General features: G+C 41.4%; 1 protein-coding gene across 4 annotated transcripts in view; it reads right to left on the reverse strand.

Moving 5' to 3' along the window:
* The window catches only part of CTIF (cap binding complex dependent translation initiation factor), a 212212-nt gene that overhangs the window by 128484 nt on the left and 61529 nt on the right, over positions 1-22199 (reverse strand). For 2 of the 4 annotated variants that reach the window (XM_042450142.1, XM_042450140.1), the window contains exons 4-7: positions 17468-17590; positions 15060-15133; positions 12501-12605; positions 6533-6608 (exon numbers count right to left, since the gene is read on the reverse strand). In XM_042450142.1, the coding sequence (XP_042306076.1) occupies positions 6533-6608; positions 12501-12605; positions 15060-15133; positions 17468-17590 (378 nt within the window). The remainder of the gene's footprint in view (positions 1-6532; positions 6609-12500; positions 12606-15059; positions 15134-17467; positions 17591-22199) is intronic. The other 2 variants (XM_042450144.1, XM_042450143.1) reach the window with 1 other exon arrangement.

The raw sequence follows: 22199 nt of genomic DNA on the forward strand, positions 1-22199 counted from the left end.
GGCATAACTCTGTACATGTAAAAGCCTTTATGAAATGTTTTATAGTGTCTCAACAGACAATGTGGGAAATGATGGAAGAACCGGATGATGATGATGATGATGATGATAGGCTATGTTAAATGATTTAATGGTTAATTGTTACCAAGCCTGTTAAACAGCTGAATAGAAAGATAAGAGCCCATGAAATGTTCTGGTGGAAGGGTAAAATTTTGATGGCCATATGATGATATAATAAAATGTATAATGTAATGGAATACAATGAAGCTTGAGAGCCCAGATGTTGCTTCTCCCTAAGGGGAATTTTATACAATTAATAACCTAAAAGAGTACCAAGTACTGCTCATTACCCATATTATATATCCTAGTATTTCCATACTTGACAATGATTGCACAGAATGTTGACATCAACTTGGGCTATCTGGTTAAACCATCATCACAAAAGGTGGTGGATTAGGTGTTCAGAACGTGATGGTGTCCAGAAGGGGCTGGACAGAGTCTAGAATTAACTGGCAAGTGGCAGGGGTCCTCAACCTCTCAGTCTAGGAGATAGGGGTGGGGAACTATGCCTGTTTCAGTGGCATCATCTAGGCCACATTTGAACAGCCTGTCACCAAAAATACTGTGGGAACATTTATAAAAGCATTATTTCAACCAAGATATATAACATCCACCAAATCCTCTTTATTTGTCAAACTTGCTGATCCTGTTTGTTAGAGATTACTTGTTCTTGTGAGACCTACTCTTTGAGACCACAGCATTTCTCTCCAAATGCTCACAGACTGACTGCTTACCGATCATTTCCCAAAACTTTCCTAGTGTCTAAAACAAGGCAAGCCATGAGTAATTGTGTGGATCCCTTTCCCCCTGCAACTTTTGAAGATGGAAAAAAAAATACTTACCTATCTTTAAGCACTTAACTGTTTCAAGAATTTTCAAAAATTATACACAGAGGCTCTGAGGCTAGATCTGAAAGTTTCTTTAATAGTTTGGATGGTGAAATCAAGCTTAGAGCAAACTATTGCCTGCCCAGTCATTTACTGGCTAGCTACTCCTATATAACCTTCCTGAGCAGATATCACTTGCTATAAAACACCCTAAGCTAGAAAAGCCCAGCATAAAAAGAGTGTCTATAAACCTGTCAACACTACTAAGAAAAACTTTTGATGCTCAGTAGCTATATTTTCTTTTCAAGAAATGAAAGGAAGCACATGTCACCACTTAATCGACTCCACTTATATAAATGAGACTGCACAGATTCAGTACATATAAAAAGCACTAGTCACTAATAGAATATGGCTCAGAGAAAGTTCCTAACTTTTATTCTTGTCGTCTCCCATCCCCCAATCTTTACTTTTTAAAAAAAAAATGTGTTTAAAGTGTTTTTATCTTGTGAGCCACCTTCAGTCCCTTTCTGGGAGAAAGGTAGCATAAAATGAAATAAATAAATAAATAATCTCAGCAAAGTGAGTACAGTACTGCGACATGATGGTGCCTTTACACCCATAGCCAGCAGATGGCAACAGTCATCTTGGAAATACCTTTATTCCGTGATTGAATTGAAATATAAGACAGGATCTGAATATAGCAAGACTGAGTAATGTGTGGCCCTCCAGATGATCCTAGAATCATAGAGTTGGAAGAGACCACAAGGACCATCCAGTCCAACTTCCTGCCATGCAGGAACACAGAATCAAAATCCTAATTGGTCCCCCATCCCTGTATAGGTTCTGAGTCCCAGTGAGTCTAAACCTGACCAAGTAAGGATCTGTCCATGACAACAGCACTGCAGAGAGTTCCTCCAACACCAACCCTGAGACAATCCCGGCTAGCTCAGGAAGAGAGACTGCTGGCAGGTGGTATACCAATAATCCCTATTCTGTCCCAGCTACTCCCCTTTAAGGGAGCTGATGTATCTGAACAGATTCCTGATAGCTCCTGAGGATTTACCTATCATCTCTGCAAGCAATTCTGCTGAGGTTATGGCTGACCTATGGAATGGGGAAATAGCCAAAATAGTGGACACAATAGCTCTTGAGTGTCCCCTTCAGACAAACCAGACCCTGGTTTTCCAGGGAGTAGGTGGTGATGAAGCAAGTCCATGATTTAAGACTTTTTTCGTCTTTGTGGAGATTGGTATCCTCTTCCTTCACCTGCAATGTCCAAATTCCCCAAGAGTTCACCATTTTGTTGTGATACACCTCCTTCCCGGGCCATTCAGTAGTTTATAGAGAGTGGGGGGTTGTGGGGGTGGAAATTCATCAGCTGTATTCCCATCACCCAGAAGACCCTAGCAGACCACAGTGGGTGATGTCTTCATCTGGCTATGGGGACATAGCCAGGTGCTTCACCAATGCGGTTCCTACTCCATGCCAGCCCCTCAGTAGCTATGGAGGGGTTGTTACATTAAAACAAGTCCTGGGAGTCCTAGTCAGCAGGAGCTGTAGTGTAGTTCTGGTTGCAAAACCTATATGCTATTCCTGTGATGCACATCTTGGCCACTGAATGAATTTAGGAGAATTCACTTAGCATAAAAGCAATGTAGCAGCCTTTCCCAAACACGTTGGCTGAGATAGGTAAGAGCTGTAGTCGAGAAGCTCAGAGATCACCGGTCTGAGGAATACTGCAATTAAAATTTGTAGTAAACATGTCTTTTGAGTTTTATGATGTGAACATTATTTGCAAAACATTATAAGGAGATGCTCTTTCCTCACTCTCTCTTCCTTTTCTGCTATTCACATTTCTTGACCCTTGTGGCCAAGGGGGACGTTCATCAGGCTGGAAAACGACATCCACTGTTGCTGACTACCAACTAAGAATGTTTGATGGTGGTGGAACTAAGACCCATCGGACCCTGAGAAGTCCATTGACTTCGGGGAGTGGCTCTCACAACATCTGTACAGACTGTGTAGCTGATGGAGGAAAAAACTTAACCCAAAAATAGCCTTCCTGAATTGTACCCCCTGAAGAACTCTCGGACTGTAACTCCCATCATCTTCAGCCAGCATGACTATTAGGGTTGTACTTCGGGCTCACTTTTAGGATAAGGATCACACCAGCCTGTTGATGTGACCATAAAAGTGCCTGGTAGGACAGTTTTGGTTTGGGTGGGGGAACACAGTCAATAGTGGGAGACAGACCTTACCCCAGAACAAGGTGGGAGGCACACCTTTCACTAGAGGAGAGACATTACAAAGGAGACCAGCAACTGTTCTTTTTGCATTAAAAAAATTGGGAGTGTTAGTGTCATCCAGGATTCAGTGGAAGCTGGACATTCCCATGTAGAGGAAGGAGGGATAAATCTCTGTGTTTCAGTCTAAACTTTAACATGGTATCAATAGTATTGAATCTTTAGGGGTGGGGATCAGGTCCAGAGCCTTGGACAGCTTTCTTGTTTTTTTAATTTATTGAATATCCTGCCTTTCTTTGGCCCGTTACAGACGGGCCTTTAAGTACGGACTCAGTCCGTACTAGGGTTAAAAAGGGGCGTCACTTCCGGACACCCCTAACCCTAGTACGGACTGAGTCCGTACAAAATGGTGGCGCCCCTTCCACATGGGGGCCGCCATGACAACATCACGACCGCGCCGCCTCTATACGGGGCAGCGCGGCCGTGACGTCGTCGCTCCATCCCAGGGCGCTTAGTGCGCCCTTTCCACGGAGCAGGAAGGAGCTCCGTTTCGGAGCTCCTTCCTGGTTTGCGTCACTGGGCGCAGCGGGGTGTCCTTGGGGCTTGAAACCCCAAGGACACCCCTTTCCAGGCTACGAGGAAGTGGCCTTTTGCCACTTCTCTGCAGGCTGGAAAGCGGCAGATCGGGGCCTCGGAGGCTGCCGGTCTGGCAGCTGAGGCCCCGATACATCGGGGAAAGCAGCGCCTACAGGCCGCCTCAAAGGGGCGGTCTGTGATGCGCCTTTTAGCATGAGATCTAGGGGGGCATACGTTTTATAAGCACAATACAATTTTTAAAACTCTTAATACAGCCCATCCTCCCCAACTGCAGGCTTGTAGATTTAAGCAGTGGTGGATGGCAAGCCCTATTGCCACTAATGGTTGAGAATGCATGCAACTGCTGCAGAGCAGCCATGTGCACATGCATTGCCACTGATTTTGATTTGAGGTCCCAGTTTTTTTCATCTCTGGCAGGGTCCGGAACAGACCTACCAGTCAGATAAGAAGGGTCCTCTGTACAAAGTGAAAAAAACACAAATTAAATTTCTATTTAAAGACACAAGTTACAAATGGTATAAAAAAAGCAAGTGAAAGACAGCATTAAAGGACGCTTAAAACATAATATGATAGAAATGCTGAACCTTCCTCCCCATTAAAAAGCTTTATCTGCTGTTAATAAAAATCAAAAGCTTTCTTAAATTAAAAAAAAGTCATTCCCTTAGTCTGAAAGACAGCAGGGAAGGGACCAACTGGACCTCCCAGGGTAAGGAGTTCCAGAAGGTGGGAGCAGCCACTGAGAAGGTCCTGTCTTTCATGCCCTCACCAGACATGCCTGGGATGGTACTGGGACTTCTCCTGAAGATCTTAGAGCATGAGCAGGTGTGCTGTTTTTCAAACAGTCTGGCCCAAGCCATGTGGTGCCTGCACTCTGAATTCCATCCAGAAACAGATCAGTAGCCAATGGAATTGTTTCAGCCAGGAGGTTATATAATCCCTATAACTTGCCCCAGTCAGCAACCTGGGTGCAGCATTTTCAAACCACTGAATTTTCTGAACAGTTTCCAAAGGCAGTCCCATATAGAATATGTTACAGTAACCCAAACTGGATGTAGTCAAAGCATGTGTCGCTGCAGCCAGATCCGATGTATCAAAGAATGGGAGCTACTGGCACACCAGTTTTAACAATGCATTCCTTGCCACCAATAAAACCTAACCATCAAGGATCAGATTTGAGTTCAGGAGCACACCCAAGCTGTGAACTTGAGATTTCAAGGGGAATGTAACCCCATCCAACACAGGCTGAATCCCTGTTCCCTGATCTGCCTTTTGACTGACCACTAGCACATCTGTTTTGTCAACCCATCCATTACCAACATGAGACATTAGTTTAGTACAAAGACAGCTTTCTTGGAATTGGATGGAAATGGTGATAGAGTTGGGTGTCATCAGCATACTTGTAACATCCCAATTCAAAACTGTGGATACCCTCTATTAGAAGTTTCATACAGATGTCAAATAGCACAGGAGGCAAAACTGAGTCATGAAGGACCACAGAGACCAGTAGCCATGGTTTTAAAAAGAAGCCCCTAGCACTACCTTCTGAATTTACTCCCAAAGAAGGACTGGAACCATGGCAGAACAGTGCATCGAGGTCCCATCCCAGAGAGGTGACTCAGGAAGATACCATGGTCAATGGTATTAAAAACCACTGAAAGGTCCAGCAAGACCAATGGGCACACTCTTGTTCAGTTCTCATAGCCAGGCCTGAAACCAGATTGAAATAGATGTAGACAATCCATTTCATCCAGGAACCTCAGGAGCTGGGAGACTATCAAGGGCTCCAGAACCTTGCCCAGAAAAGGAATATTGGAGCCTGGCCAGTAGTTATCCAGTTGTTGTTGTTTTTAATCCATGGTTTTAAAAAAAAATAAATAAATTCAGTAGGAGCCTCACCACAGCTTCTTTTAGGCAGGGTGTTACTCTGCTTTGCTACAGTGAGGCATTCACTCCTCCCATTACCCACTTTTCTGGCACTTTTATAAGCCAAGAAAGGCAAGGGTCTAGTGCACATGTGGTGGTTTCCACATGTCCAAAGATCTTGACCACATCCTCAGGCTGTACAAACTGAAACGTATCCATTAGCCTGGGACAAGCAGGATCCAGGATTATATCCAATGGAACTGTATCAATTACAGCATCCAAGTCGGAGAAGATTCAAGTGATTTTATCTGCAACGTATTACATAAACTCTTCACATAAGGCTGTTGAGTGGCCTAAGTGATGCTCCTGTGGGCACAATGTAAAAAGCCCCCAGCCACTCAAGACAGCTTTGCTGGATGACACTGTGCAGATGCAATAGTGGAAAAAAAGAATGATTTCTCTACTGCCACCACCACCACCACAAAGTAGGCTTTCCCACAGGCTCTAGCCCATGTTCAATCAGACTTTCTCCAAATATTCTACCATCGCCCATGTTAAAGTAAAACCTGGAGTAGATTTTTCACCTCACTGGCAAGGGAGCCACTAGCTGCACATGCCTGGACAGGGGCACAGAGGTTGCCAAAATGACCTCTGGGGATGCATGATTCTTCTTTCGAATGTAATGCAATAGTTACAGATTGGTTCAAACAACTCATTCATTAGATGCACCTTTTTTCAAACGGTCTCAAATGTTAGAAATTGATTTACTGATTATTCCAATGCAGTGTCTGAACACTATCTGGTGCTTGGAATGGACTGTCAGAAGGGTCAGGGTACATTTTAAATATTTGATTTTCAGGTTTTTTTTTGCGGAGGGTAAAGTATTGAAAACTCATTATTAAATGGCAAACAGGCCAGACAGTGCTGGGGAGGGGGGATATTTACCTGCCATGCTGGAAGAACCTTCCCTATGTCATTCAGGTTGATTCCATCTCCATCTTCACATTTTCCTTTTCCAATCCTGAGTCAAGAACAGAAGGCAAAAGAATAAATTAAAACCTTGTGTGAACATGAAATTGTGGACTTGGTTACAGAAAACTGATTACACATGAAAAAGATCTTTGTCTGAGGCCTTGGAAAACCACTGCTAGTATGAACAGACCAGGAATACATGACTTTTTTAGACCATGTTTTGGCAAGCCATGTCTTGTGAGACTAAAAGACAATGATACTCATCATGACAGTAACTTCGCCATATTTGAAAAAGTCATATTTGTGATCAGTTCAGAAACTGTGACAAAAAACATGTATGGTGAAGTAAGAATTTCTCTCTCATGAACGAGGGTTCTTGTAGCTTTTTCACGACTAACTGTGAAAGACATTGTAGCATAAGCATTTGTAGACTTGGTCTATGTCTTCAGATGCATCTGAGGTAGTAGACCAAGTGTACAAATGCTTATGTTACAACATATTTCACACACTTAGTCTCAAAGTTGCTTCAAGATCCCTTTGCATACTGATATTCCAGAATAACATGGCTATGTCTATGCATTCTCTCAATGTTCATTTCATTCAATTCACATAGCCCACTATCTCATGAGGAGGGCTTTAGAGTTGCTGTACCCATCAAAAGCAGCAGCAAAATTATTCCAGATTGATTTGGAGGCCAGAGGTTTGAGGAAAGTTTGCACTGAGCATAACTATACTGCAAATCTGCATTCACTTTTTCTGAGTTTAGCTGTAGTGGCCTCTGCTCCAGAATCTTGGGATGTCTAGTCTGGTCAGGATGACACTTCCAGATCTTAATCCTTCAATATCCCTGCTTGAGCTTTTGAGCTATAATTTTCAAAGTTCACTGTAAAGGATGGGAGAATTCCCATTAAGCCAGTTTAAGCCTTGCGTAGAGCTATGCCCATGGAAGCACACATATCTATTTCTAGCCAGTACAGAAGGCCAGACAAGCTAATTCCAATCTCTTTAAACAACAGAGCCTAATAAAAATAGTGGTTAATGTCATTTGGCATTAACCAAGTGGCACCTGCATTCTAGTAACAAGCAACAGCATCTGGATTCTATTGTTGTGAAAGGTGAACTGCAATTAAACAATATGCACTGTAGCTTTCTATGGAGCAAATCAGATATATTGACATTTTTGCCTAGTTGCAGGATGGGGAAACATTAAAAAAAAAATCTTGGTTTAGCACTTTTAAACACTTTGTTTAAACCAGGGTGGTTTTTTTTGGGGGGGGGGGAGGGGTGCATTAATGTTTTAATTCTAAATCATACTCACATTTTTTGCACTTGGATCTACTACCTTTTCTGATCTCATTTTTTATCTCATCGATAGAGAACAAGATTAAGTCTTTTTTCCTTCCACTCATCTCACTCCACTCATTCAGCTCACTTAAATGAAGACCACAAGCAGTAAGGATGTGGAATAATACAAAGAGAATTCCCTTATAATAGGCAAACTGGGAATTCTCCTACACAGAGGGATTTCCCATCTGCTGACTTTGAGAATTATATTGAAAAGCTGGTAGCCTATATATAGGAGTAGACAAAGCGATCTGAAAGAGAAAAGCTGGTAGCATGGGTTTTCGAAGACTTCAGCCTACTTTCTCTGATGCATGAGGCTCAAGTCTACAAAAGCTCATGTTACCAACTTTTCTCTCTCAGATAGTCTCAAAAGTGCTACAGATCCCTTTTCATATGTTTTTCCAGATTAATACAGCTATGACATATATCACACATACATACATATATAATTTCTTCTGAAACAGCAGCAAAAACTGGGCTTAATGTTATGTGCCAGCAGAATTAATACCTGCTGCCCTTTTACATGAAATGATTCTGAAACCCAGGACATAGTGAATTTTAAAAAACTGTCCACCTAAATCACTGTCCCTCAATATTTCAGTAACAGAAAGAGATCTAATAGGAAAGATGGCATGTGCAGCATGGGTATTTGGAAGCAAAGACAAAGACACCCAGGTGATCATATCTCACCAATTTTAAAATCATGCCACTGTCTGTCAATTAGCTTGCAGGCAAAGTACAAAGTGTTGGTTATTACCTAAATGGTTTGGGTCCAGGTTACCTGCAAAATCACCTTCTCCCATATAATCCACCCCATACACTCAGGTCCTCTGGTAGACATTTACTCCAGTCTGCCAGAACTAGGTTGGCAACTGTAAGCTAGATGACTTTTCTTCAGCTGCCAGAAGATGTTCACAGCTGTCCAAATTTAAAACAGCATTGAAGACTAGTCTCTTCCAGTAAGCTTATCCAGATAATTTTTAAATTGTGAATTTAGATGCTGAATTTTTAAAGTGGCCTATTTTAAATTGTATATGTCTTATTTGTCCTTTAAAATTGTGTGATTTAATTAATGTGTTTTAATTGATGTTGTTCATTATTGATTTGTTTTTGTTCCCTGCCTCAATTAATAAGGGGCAGGTAAGAAACAACAACAACAACAACAATATAGATATTTACACAGGAGCTAACAGTGTATTGGGAAGGAGAGATCCCAACTCCTTTCTCAACCTTCAAGGGCGTGAGAGTTCTTTTAAAGGTATTTAGTTTGGAGGGTCTGAAGGAATACTGTGAATGTGTTCAATAGCCTGCAATTTCTGTGTGATCATAAACCCCAAATTTATATTTCATTTATTAAGCAAGCTTTCTAGCTTTACAACTACAAAGATAGTCTCAGAAATGTATAGGCAATGAGAGAGAGAATGTAGTGTTGGGGATTATGTGTCATACATAGGACATAGCAACACCCAGATTCAGATCTCTACTCAAGTCAAGAAACTCACTGGGTCTTGTTGGGCCACTCTCTTGCTCCCAAAGTAAAAGCAAAACAGGAATGAATCAGGCATACTACCCTGAATATCTCACAGGAAGGGTGGATAAATTTGCAACAGAATTTGCAACAGAAAGTAAAAAGAACATTTTAAAAAATGGCCGAAAAGGCCCTGGCAACCAAATAGTTGCCATTTCCCATCATTTGCACAGATGGAAATTATAAGCAATCTTGGTAAAAACACTACAGTAGTTAAACATTTAAACTATATATAAAACCTGCCTAAATACCTTAAAGGCACCAGATCTCATTTGATCTTGGAAGTTAAAGCAAGGCTAGCCCCGGCCAGCACTTGGATGGGAGATAGCCAATGAACAGCAGGTGCTGTAGGCTCTATTACAAAGGAAGGAACTGTCAAAACTATCTCTGTGTATTCTTTGGCTATGAAATGCATGGGGGTGCCATAGGGTGACAGGTGACACACAAAAAAGTTAAAAATTTGTGCATGGTGTGTCTTTAAGTCATTTTTGAATTATGGTGATCCTATCATGGGGTTTTCCTGCCCTGATTTATTCAAAGAAGCTTTGGCATTGCCTTCCCCTGAGGCTGAGAGCATGTGACCTGCCCAACACCCTATTAAAAGACCCTTCTGTCAAAACCAGTTAACAGCCAAAGGCGTATTGGTCACACTACAGTTATAGCACTATTATTCCATTTTAACTGCTAGGTCTGCTTCCTGTGGCATTCTGGGGTTTGTAATTTAGCAAGGCCTAAGAGCTATCCAGCTGAGAATTCTAAATGTCCTTCCCTAAACTGCAAATCCCAGGATTCCACAGGAGGCAGCCATAGCAGTTAATGTGGAACAATAGAACCATAACTGTGTAGTATGATATTCAACTAAGTAAAAACATCTTTTGCTTGCCAGTGGAAAGAGAGGAGATGACCTGGAAGCAGCCACTGAAAAGGATTTCTCCTGTGTCCTTAGCAAAGAGGCCTGTTGACGGTGGCAGGAAAGCAAGAAAAAGCATATAAATGTGTTCCACAGTCATGCAGAGCAGAGCTTTTACCATGGCAGCCTAATGTTCCCTCTAAATATTAGACATGTTCTGGCAGTTTATAAGTCCATGTGAAGACGCATCTGTTTTTGCAAGGCTTTCCTGTACAGTTCAGCCAATTACATATTTTACTTTTAATCAGGCCTAAGCAACCTGTGACCTTCTTGATGCTGTGGGAACTCCCACTCCCATTAGCTTTAGCCACCACAGCCAAAAGTAAGGAATGATAGGAGTTGTAGTCCAACAACACTTAGATGGCAAGATCCCCTAGCCTTGCCCTTATGGAACATGTAGCTATTGCACATTCATTTTTATACATAGTTTTATATTGAATGTTTTACGATTGTTCTGAACTCTTTGAAATCTTCAGATGCGACTGCTTTGTAAACACCCATAAACACACAAAGAAGCCACATCATTCATTTAAGTTGGAAAACCTTGTTTTCCTCGTTGTGAAATGTAGGTCACTTCAGCACATAAATCTGATGGGTGTGCACATGGGTAGTAGGTGGAACACAGAGGGTATGTTATAGAGTGAACAGATGGAAGTGGAAATGCCCTGGCATTCTGCACTGCAATATATCAAACTCTGCAAATTAGACAACCTATATTCTGAGGCAAGAAACCATCAGATGGGCTCAGCTGAGTCAGTTTGCTAATGTTTAGCCTAAGCTTCTCCCTCTATAAAAATGGTAGCTTGACTCCCAAGGTCATTAAGAACACAATAAAGCAAACATGCTTTTGAAAAACACACTATTGCTATACATATTAATACCATCACCATCCCTTCTATTACTGAATTCGAGTGATCTTGTGCATATCAGTCACTTTGAAAGCAAATGTAGGGCTTGTACATATGGGCAAAAAGCAGCGTGCCATTGCCGATACTAGGGTTAGGGAGTGCACAGTAACCGCATGCTCCCTAACCCTAGTATGTGTGAGTGCCGCCTTGATGTGTCCTGTGCGACGCATCCAAACGGCGCGTTGCACAGGACACATCACCATGCCACTGGAGGGCGCTTATGGCACCTTACCAGCGGCTTGGAAAGGAGCTGTGTTTTGCAGCTCCTTTCTGCATGTGCATTGCCCACACCAATGATGCAGAGGAGAAAGGGGTCGCCCTTTTCTCTTCTTTAGGGTTGGGGTGCTGGTGGGCATGAAGCCTCAAGGGCACCCCTTTTCTGGGCCAAAGAAAAGCAGCATTTTGCTGCTTCTTTTTGACCCAGAAAAACGCCGGATTGGGGCCACAGTGCTGCATGTGTGGCTACCGTGGCCCCACTCCTGCGCTTCCAGGGGCAGCACAGACCTGCCCCTTCCGGGCTGATCTGTACAGCCATGTAGTCATTCAAAATTAAAGTACAGATTGAGTAAAGTACAGAATTCCAACATCCAAAACACTCCAAAAACAGAAACTTTTTTCATGGGTCGCTGAGATAGTGACACCTTTGCTTTCTGATGGTTCAGTGAACACAAACTTTGCTTCATGGACTAAAATATTTAAAACACTATTTTATATATATATCTTCATGTCTATAAGGTGTAATGAAACATAAATGACTTTTGTGCTTAGACATGCGTCTCCAAGATATATCATCATGTATATGCAGACATTCTAATATCTGAAAAAATGGAAAATCCCAATTTTTTCTGATTCCAAGTATTTTAGATATGAGAGACTGAATCTGTAGTGGTTTATGAATATAAGGGATACTGTATTGGTATGCAAATTGTACTGACTGGCTAATTAAAAGGATTTTTTTTAAAAAAAATCCTCATAGGATCTATGTTAAGCACTTTCCAAGGTCTATGTGTAGACAGGGGGAAATGCTAAAAATAAAATTAAAAGAAAAAACAAGGGAAGAATAGGAACACTGCTGTTAGAGACTCTTAATGCATTGCAACATTTATCAAGGGTTTCCATTTATTTTTGGTAATATTAGTAAAATCCTCTAAACAGCTATCCATTCAAGGCTTCCTTTCTTGAATTCAAAAAATGTAAAGCTTTTAAAGTTGAAATTTAAGCCCAGACCCAGTGTGAAAACAAGTTACTTACCCTTCTCTGTCTATGTGTGGGAGTGGATGCTTGGGAGTGTTGCGGAGCTTTCTGTGGAACTGTGTGAAGTCAAGTTTTTCAGGTTGCAAGTCCCAGGTGGCACCACTAGAAAGGAAAGGAAAATGGAGAGTAAATGAGAAACAGAACTCCTGGACTTAATTAAATATACTGAGTGAAGTAGCTAATAAGGAAATCTGGGGGTTGGATGCATCAACAAACCCCATGGGTCAGAATTTAGCAGTCACACCAGAAGTATATGAGCTCAGAGACCCCCTCTCTAAATCCAGAAGGAAACTCAGTTCCTCCTGGTAACCAGCAGGCAATATGGCACTTTTGGCTCTGTCGGTTTAGATTAGTGATGGGGAAAGTGTGGACTGAGGACCACATGAGGACTCTGAGGCTATTTGCTCAAGCCCTGCAAGAGCCCCCTCAAGACATTATGTACTTCCAGGGTTTTTTTTATAAATGGCTGAATACTTGACAATATTCACAAAACACAAACATTGCCACAAAATATAGCAGTTTGGTTATTCCCCCCTTGCTTATTCAAGAGTGAGAGTGTGGGCTGTTGGAGATCATGGTGGAAGGAATGCTCCCCTCCAACCTCCATAGTTGTCTGTTGCACTCTATGTTCCACCTCCATCATCCTTTTCCAAGATGGCTGCCCTCTCAGATGTTTCTCATCATCCCAACCCTGAATGCCCTAAATAGGGATACTTACATCCCATATAGGGATATCGATATACGCTTATTTGGCTTTTCAAAAGTCTTCTCTCTTGCTCCCTGCGCAAGAACAGTAGTTTATTGTGCTTTTTCTACAATTTTTTTTGGTGAAAAATTTATTTGTACCAATAACATAATTTTCTTTAACCTGCTGCCTGAAGGTTTTATAGTACTTATATATTTGTTTTAGAATAGTCCACTATGTTGGACAGATCTGTTGGTCATTTTAATCAGCCATCTTTGTATATCCTGTCAAAAGGTTTCGAGATGATTCGTGTAAGTGATATCACAGCTCTACTTTTACAGTAATAATTAGCTATTCAGATCTATTGAAGCCAATCAATTGTTGGGATCCAAATTGTCCCTGATGGCTTCTAATGTCTCCATTTTGAACCTCCGGTGTTTCACAAATCCATTCAGGTATCTGAGATCCAAAACTGGTCTGTATGAACTATTGCTCTTGGGTACAGTGAATAGGATGGAATGCACTCCCTTGAAACTTTAGGAATAATACACTCTATAGTGCCAGCTTGCAGCAGATGGTTTCTCTCTTTCTGAACTATCTGCTGTTTGGGCCGCTTTTTCGGTACTGGTGATGAAAGATATCTGCACTTTGGTGGGTTTTTTTTTAATAGAATGCATTACCCTTGACTTACCAACAGTCAGTTATTACATCCGATCACAGTTCCCCAAAACACAGAAGTCTTCCTCCTACCAGAATATTTTGTCAATATTGACGGAGGCCTCTCCTATTTAGTTGACCTGTTCCTTTTTTGTTGTGTAGGGATCCTTTTCTTTCTGATTATAATTTGTTCTGCCCCATTGAGATCTTCCGAATCTAAACTCATTTGTCTTTCCAAAATTTCTTCCTCATTGAAAGGAATAAAATTTCTAAATTGCTTTCTGTCTGGTCTCTTTTTTTTTCACTGGAGGCATCACTTTCTTTCCATCTCTGTTCTTTACAATTATTTTTGCAAAGCTTTCCCCCCAAAAAGTCATTTCCCAGTGAAAGGCATATAAGCTTAATTTGTCCTGAACTTTAGGCCCACTTCCCACTGTCGAAGGCAGAGTGCCCTTCTTACTACAGTAATTGTCATGATGTTCCCAGCTGCAAATGCTGCCGATTCATGGCCCACATTTGCCACAAACCAGAGAGCCTTTTAAATCCTCTCTATAGCCTTACTTACAAAGTAATTTATACTGATGTCTTGCTCCTCTAATAATATAAAACTGCCGTCTTGGCAAATACGGATGAAACCACTAAGGATCTTATTGACAAAGTTCAAGATTCATTGCTTTTTTTCTTTTGTTTTGGTTTTTTGCACTGTCTCAATTCTGCACTCAACAACATCCCTAAGGGTCATATCACCATCTCTTGGAACTAAAGCATATGAAACCAGTGCAGAAATGAGGCCATTGATGTGTGGGATTTGTGAATATTCTGTATCTTTTTTCCTACACCTGTAAAACTTCTGACTACAACCTGTAAGTCTCTCTGCATGCAGTGCTATTCCCACTCTTTATCAATTAAATCTCTGAACATATCTGGCAGAGGAACATATGTAACAGAGGAATTTCTACTCCTTTGGGCATTGGTGCTTTCATTATATCTGCTGTTTTACTCTCTTTACTATTTTTCCTTTTTTAACCATCTAATCCTTGACCAACATCAAAGGTACAAACTGATCGGCATTTGGAATTATTTGTTCCTTCCCAACACAATCATTAACAGTAGAAGAATTCTGAATGACATGATTAAAAGGACAGGAATCAAGTAACAATTTTTAGTAGACTTCTGAACAGAAAGGATAGTGCCTTCATAAATTACAAACTTACCTGAAGGACTCAAGAGTATTGGCTGCCCAAATATCTGTGCCCAGCATGTCCAAGGAACTGTCTTTGTTGCCATTCTATTTTTTTTAAAGGAGAAAACAAATATGGAAAAATCATTACTCAAAATGCTCACTGTACAACGAGCACAACGTAACTCACTGTTGCTGAATCTTGACTTTGGCCAATTAGGCCAATGAATGTGAGAAGCTGGACACGAAACTGGAAAAAATCAGTACTTAGATTTTAGATTAAAGTTACTACAAAATATATGCAGGAGATCACTCAACATGGATGCAGTTAGCCCCTAAATTGCCCTTTTTGTCATTCAAAGAGGATTGGAGGATAGAGAGGTTTAACGCTGTTGACTCTGGTAAGACAAAGAAGTTTATATTCTCTTTTATCCATGCTTAACTTATTTTGTAAGGCAGTGCTACTCAAAGTGATGGATCATGGACCAATATCAAGCTTCAGTTATCAGCTACTGGTCCCTGAGAAGTTTCTATGAAAGAAAAATTATAGACAATGGACACAAATACGGTACCAGGACCTGGCACACAAGGGGATGGGAATGGCAGTCCCCCATATTAGACAGCTTGAGACAGCTATTGTCAACAACATTTTTACTGCTGTAGTCACTCTGGGTCCATTTTGCAAGAAAAATATAGATTATAATTTCACCATGTTTTAGCTCCAGACCAATCTTTTCTGAAAGCAAAACATGGTCAAATTGCCCTCACATCCTGAGAGGACATGGAGCACATTCTGAATTTTAAAAATGGGTGAGGGACTTCAAAATGAGCCAAGGGACCTATTCGCTGTACTTGTACCATCTTGTCTTACCATTTGTTCATTTGCCCTCTATAGCCTCCATTCAAAGTAGATGCTCACATCACAGTTTGGGCTGCCATGTTTCTTAGGCTTGTTAGTTTGTATGTGTGTTGCCAAACTTTCATGATAACACAGGGCGAGAAGTTGTTGTTTTTTTAAATCCCAGTAGCAAAGCTTCAGACTTTGGAAATTGTGGGAAATTCACCTACATATTTTATCTAGAAACATAATTGTTATGATAGGCTAGGCACGTTGGCTCACTAGGAAATCTATTTGGAGACACACATCTGGAAAACACCAGGTTGGGGTAAGCCTTTGATTACAACAGTCCAAATTACTAAACAAATGAACTCTCACATTCCATTTGGAAGAACTGAAAACCTTATTAGTGTTTGTGAACAATGGTGCTGCCCAGACCAGCGCTTTGGGCTGGCCTGGTCATGTACGAGGGTTGCGTGGGGGCGGAGTGACTGCACGCCCTGCAAACCTTGTACGTGGCACCAGCATAATAATGGTGGCACCCTGGATACATGGGCACTGCCATTGTTATGTAAGCGCCATGCAGCATCCGCACATTGCTGCACGGCACTTACATAATGAGTGCACCAGTGGCACACTTGTTACATTGCCCCTGCGTCTTTAAAAGAACCTGCTTTTTTCAGGTTCTTTTTCCACTGGAGGGAAGCTGCACGGTTTGGCAGCTGCAGCTTAGCCTCCAGAGGAAAAACAGGCACCAGCAGGCCGCCATATTTCAGCAGTCTGTACTGTGCCTTTGTTAACTATATTAAAGATGTACAGAAGTACCGGTAACTTTTTTGGGGGTGATTGCTATCATTGTATTTCTTTGCTTATGTTGTTGTTGCTGTGTGCCTTCAAATCATTTTCACCTTATGTCAACGGGGTTTTCTTGGCAACATTTGTTTAGGGGAGGCTTGTCACTGCCTTCCCCTGAGGGTGAGAGCATGTGACTTCCCCAAGATCACTCAGTGGCATTTGCTTTCTTTTTGTATATAATGCTGGAAACAGTGAGGAGAAAGAGAATGGTCCAAACATTTTTTTCTGTTACAAAAATCCAAGAAGTACAGGGAATAAATACTGAGATTTTACTATCAGAAGACTGGACTCTTCTCAGCATAGATACCAGTTTCTCTGTTCGGACTCTGTCTTTCAGTGTCTCATTTATCATGATTTTTTTTTTTTAAATCAAGGTATAAAAACCTGGCTTTGAAAACTAGACCAAGAACAATCCCTCCACAAAATACTTAAATCCAGAATATGAACAAACCAAGCAAAGAAAGAAATTTCATATAAATATGTACCACTGTCTAATACTCACAGTTTTGTATCGCAGAATTCTGGGGCTTTACAGTCACCCAACATGTCCGTCCATGAGAAGCAAGGCCTAACTTATTTAACCACAGATTCCATACACAACACACCAATATATATACACACACAGAGAGCAAAAAGAACATGTCCCTATAGGACAAAGCCCACGATAAGCAGCAACCAACAGAAGAGATGCCGTTTCCAGCTCTCCTAGTCTATCTTGCCTCACCACCATCACCAGCACCAAAAGATACCTTGGTTGAATGCCTGAACTGGTTGCTTCTCTCTCGGTCGCCAGACCTTGATCCAGACCCATGCCTGGAGCCTGAACTAGGTCGGGATCCCGAACTGCCACTGCTGCTGAGATCCCAATCTTCCTGGAAATAACAAACAGCTCACTTTAGTCAAGGACAACTTCCCAAAACTTTTAAAGGCCTTTAAAGGGTGACAGGAAGGTGAGATGCCTAGAAATGTCCTAGCTTGAGCATCCACGTTGCTCCCTACAGTGTTTAACCTCTCCCTTGGAAGTCAAAAGTGATCAAGGACTCTATGTGCGATGGAAAATGGACAGTCTCCTTCTTGGTTTCTCCACTTCCATCCCACAGCTTTGTCCTACTGGGGGGAGAGAGAAGAAACTAAGGACACTGGACTTCAAATAAGAGTTCTGCTCCCTTAAATGAAATGTTCCTTTGGTCCCCACATTTCTAGCATTACAGAGAGTGAGACACTCAGAACTGTTCAAACCTGGTAATCTTCTGTTTGCTAGGTTTGTATTCCCTGTCCTCACATTGCCTGCGTCTTTGCTTTGAGCGCGTAAAGATTCAACTGAAATTTTAAGTTACTAGTATGCAAAGGGATCTTATAGTACCTTTGAAAGTAACTGAGCAAAAGAAATTGTAATATAACCTTTCATAGATTTGGTTTACTTCCTTAGAAGCATGGACTGAACTGGTGCCCAGGAAAGACACTCCATGCATCTGAGGAAGTGGACCAAGGCTACAAAAGTTTATGCTACAACTTTTTTCACTCAAACAGGGGTGAAACAGATGGGAAAAATAAAGTGGCTTCCAGCAGCTCTGAAGGTGGGTGGAAAGCCTCCAAAGCAGGTGGAAACCGAAACAAAGTCATGCTCAGAAGCTAAAAACCAAAGCAAAAAGAAGCTGGGATACTCCAGCTTAGAAGGGAAAATGTGCATCTTCACGCCTGTATATAAACAGCCCGGCACCAGTGCGAGGCTGTGGCAAAGCAAAAAAATGAAAGTGCCACAACTCCAATGGATGTAATTACAATGTACACAAACCAGATAGCCCAACTGGGGGGCCTGGGGTTAAGGGGGGCAAAAGGGGTATGAATGAGGTGCCTCAATGATTGTGCTTTGCCAGTGTATCACTTGCACACTGATATACCGATGCACTGTACTAGCAAAGCATCGCATGTGTGATGATGTGGCTGATCAAAGGAGCAGCCATCCAATGCCAACATGTTGGCAGGACATGGGAGGAACCTGGAGGTCACAGGTGGTGTGTTTGAGCAATGTTGCACATGCATGGTGCAGAGGTGATTAAAAAAATATTATCCAGTGGTGTGGCTTGACACCATCCTGTGTGGTCTGCCTTTGGATGTATGGCCCCACCTTGGGAGCAGGCCGTGCGGACAGCAGAGTTTCAATCTGCTTTCAGAAAAAGCAGGATTGAGCTCCTTTTTCCTGCATGTCTGCTCCAGCCCGTAGTCTCAAATGTGCTACAAGATCGCTTTCACATGGATATTCCAGACTAATACAGCTGTTTCTCTGAATTTTAAGTCACTGCAATGTTAAAATTTGGAAACTGACAGGAAATTTTATTGGGGAGCCAGGGCCTTGATTTTTATTCCCCCAACAGCTACACCCCTGGGTCTGTCCTCTTACTACCAACCTGCTGGACAGAATAAAGTATCATTTATCTTCAAGTCTCTGTGGTTGTTATTGTGTGCCTTCATGTCTTTTTTTTGCCATACCAAGACCCTAAACCAAACCTATCACATTACCAGTTGTTCAGAGGTCTGCCATTGTCTTTGTCTGAGACTGAGAAAGTGTGATTTACCCAAAATGTGAGCTTCCATCACTTAGTGGGGATTTGAACTCTTGTCTCCCAGAATCCTAGTCCAACATTCAAACCGCTATCTCACACCAGCTCTCCATTTACAAGCCTATTAGGAAGCTAGTGTTCTGCATTTCCATGCTGGCTACAGCACAGGGGGCATTTAGAAGGCTAGCAATATATATATATATATATATATATATATATGTACAGGCTTTTATCTTCCATGGGGTTATTTATAAGGCTGAAATTGTTCATGTGTCCTGAATTAAGAAGTATGACTTATTAGTACTGTATCACATTCCTTTTAGGTTGCATTCTCTAGAACACACCCCTGAACGACTCTGACCACAACTAAATTTTAATCTGTTTTAAATTTTTAATCTGTTTTAAATTTTAATCTTTTTCTCTCTTGCTTGTGTATAGTCAGTGTTTTAAAAGGAAGGGAAAAAAATCTGCACCTTGAGGAGCTGAATTCTACATCACATTATGTAATAAAATCTGCACATTTTCTCATTTTGCATCATTTGTTGAACTTGGTCCTTTATTTACCACAACTAGCAGTATGGCAAGAACAGGTTTTTCTTTGAGCAACCTCATTGTGCCCGAGGGCAATAATTTCCAATCTGAGAGTCCCCAGGAGTTTTTGGACAACTCCCAGAATTCTTTACAACTGATCCATGCTGGCAGGGTTTTCTTGAATATATTTTTTATTTATTTCCCCCCTATAACCAATATTTCTTAACTTATAGCTATATTATAACATTAAGTTCTCTCTTCTTTATCCTCCCCTCCCCCAATCTTAGTTAACAAGACAAATAAATATCACTAAACTACAGAAATAACCCAGTTTGACACCACATTAAGTGTTGTCAATCTGTTCTATGGAATCCTGGGTTTTTGAGTTTTACAAAGTCTTTAGCTTTCTTTGCCAAAGAGTACTGGTGCCTCACAAAACTACAAATCCCAGTATTCTGTAGGATGGAGACATGGCAGTTAAAGAGGTGTCAAACTGCATTATGTCTACAGTATAGATGCACCCACTGTCTACCACTGAAAATCTAACTCAGCTTCATAGTATTGACAAATAGATTGTATATTGTCCTTAACTTTCAAAATATAGTTTTCCATTAAAAAAAAGTCTGATCAGACTGATGAGTTAAGACCACGCTGCATATGTGCTGATAACATGCTTTGTGTGCCACGTCCAAATGGGGCGGAGTACAAGAGACGTCATCGCATTGCTCCAGGGTGCTATTGGCGCCTTGGCAGTGGAAAGGAGCAGCTTTTTGCAGCTCCTTTTTGGGGCGGATCATTGCTGCGCCCGTGTGGTTGGTGCAGCAACAATCCAGGGCAGAAAGGGGTGGCGTCTTCCCGTCCCTTCCTGCCTGTCTACCAGGCCACAGTTAGCTTTTCTGACAGGGCTATAGACAAATACAGTATTTATCAATTTTTTGTATTGGACCCCTGGGAGGTGAAATCCAATAACCTCCAGAGACTAAAGATTGGGAACAAGTGGTTTTGGGCACTGTTTATGTGCCTGAACCTTGTGCATGAGGCATTGCATCTGTCCTTCAACACAAATGATAAACAATTGCCTTCATATCAAGTCTATATGGATTCCATCAACTGCCCGAAAACAAAACAAATCAAATGCCAACTATAACATTCAAAAATAAATTACTGTTTAGATTTTCTGGACACACTTCCAGGACTGCATTAAGAAGGCAGCAGATGTATAGTTGTATAAGCCACCAAAAAAGTGCTACAAGACAGACAACTGAAAATAAAATACTGTCAGCCTCCTACATCAAATAGCCTGAGAAGTTTTGTGTTATACCACCTAAAGACTGAGAAAGAGAAGGAAGGTCTGCAAATAGAGCTAATCTAAGTTATCAGCATTAATATGAATTGCACAGCCAAAGTCTTCCTACAGCAACCCTGCAGCGTTACTGCCAGTATATGAACTCAGTAATTCTGCAAATTCTGTACACCAAACTCAAGCCTTGTAGCAAGAATAAAATGATACAGAAAAGAAGGCAATACTCAAGGGAGTGGTGTGATAAAACTCAAATAAAACTTAAAGCACAGTTCCCTCCCTAACTTAAAAGAAAAAGAAGAAAAAAATGGTTACATTCTTATGCATGTTACTTGGGAGTAAGCCCTATTGAGCATGCAGAAGCTAGGTCTGAATAAACTTGCCAAGAATTTACAGCTGAATCCAATATTCATTGCACAGCATAACTAGAACGCAGACATATACATATATAGATGGGGAAATTTATGAGAAGAAATGCCACATAATGCACTTATGACTTCTTAAGATATTTTCCAGACCTTGTAAAAGTTATCCTGGCCAGGCAATTCTGGGAATTGTAGTGTAATAAGAGTTAACTTTTCCAAGATCTTAATCATTAACAGAAGCAGGGGAATTGCTACCAAGAATTCCCTATCTTTTCCTTATAGTTCAAAGCTGGTGCACTCCCTGGAATTCACTCTTGCCTTACAGCTGAGACACAGGAAAGCAAGCTTCCTCTGAAGTATGTAAGTAGTCCTAAATTTACATCAATAGAGTTTCACAAAGATTACTAGTATTCAAAATCCTTTCATGTATGGATTCACAGCCACATATAACTGCATTACTAACACATCAAAGACAATCCTACTAGGAATGCAGCCTGGCAAAGGAATGCAAATGTATGCTTTCTGAAAAGGACCTCACTTCCATCCCAACTACCACTGTGCTGGCCTTGGAGGAAAGAAGAGGCTCCTCTACACTAACCAGAATACTCTGGGTTGCTCCTGGAGTGTTCTGGTCCCAGAACTGCCCCAGCTTCCCCTATTCTCTCTGCACACCATAGCATCTTGTTCTTGTTGTTGACAACTGCCCTTGAGTCGACTTCCCTCC

The sequence above is a fragment of the Sceloporus undulatus genome, chromosome 2 (assembly GCF_019175285.1).
Source record: "Sceloporus undulatus isolate JIND9_A2432 ecotype Alabama chromosome 2, SceUnd_v1.1, whole genome shotgun sequence".
Taxonomy (NCBI): Eukaryota; Metazoa; Chordata; class Lepidosauria; order Squamata; family Phrynosomatidae; genus Sceloporus; species Sceloporus undulatus.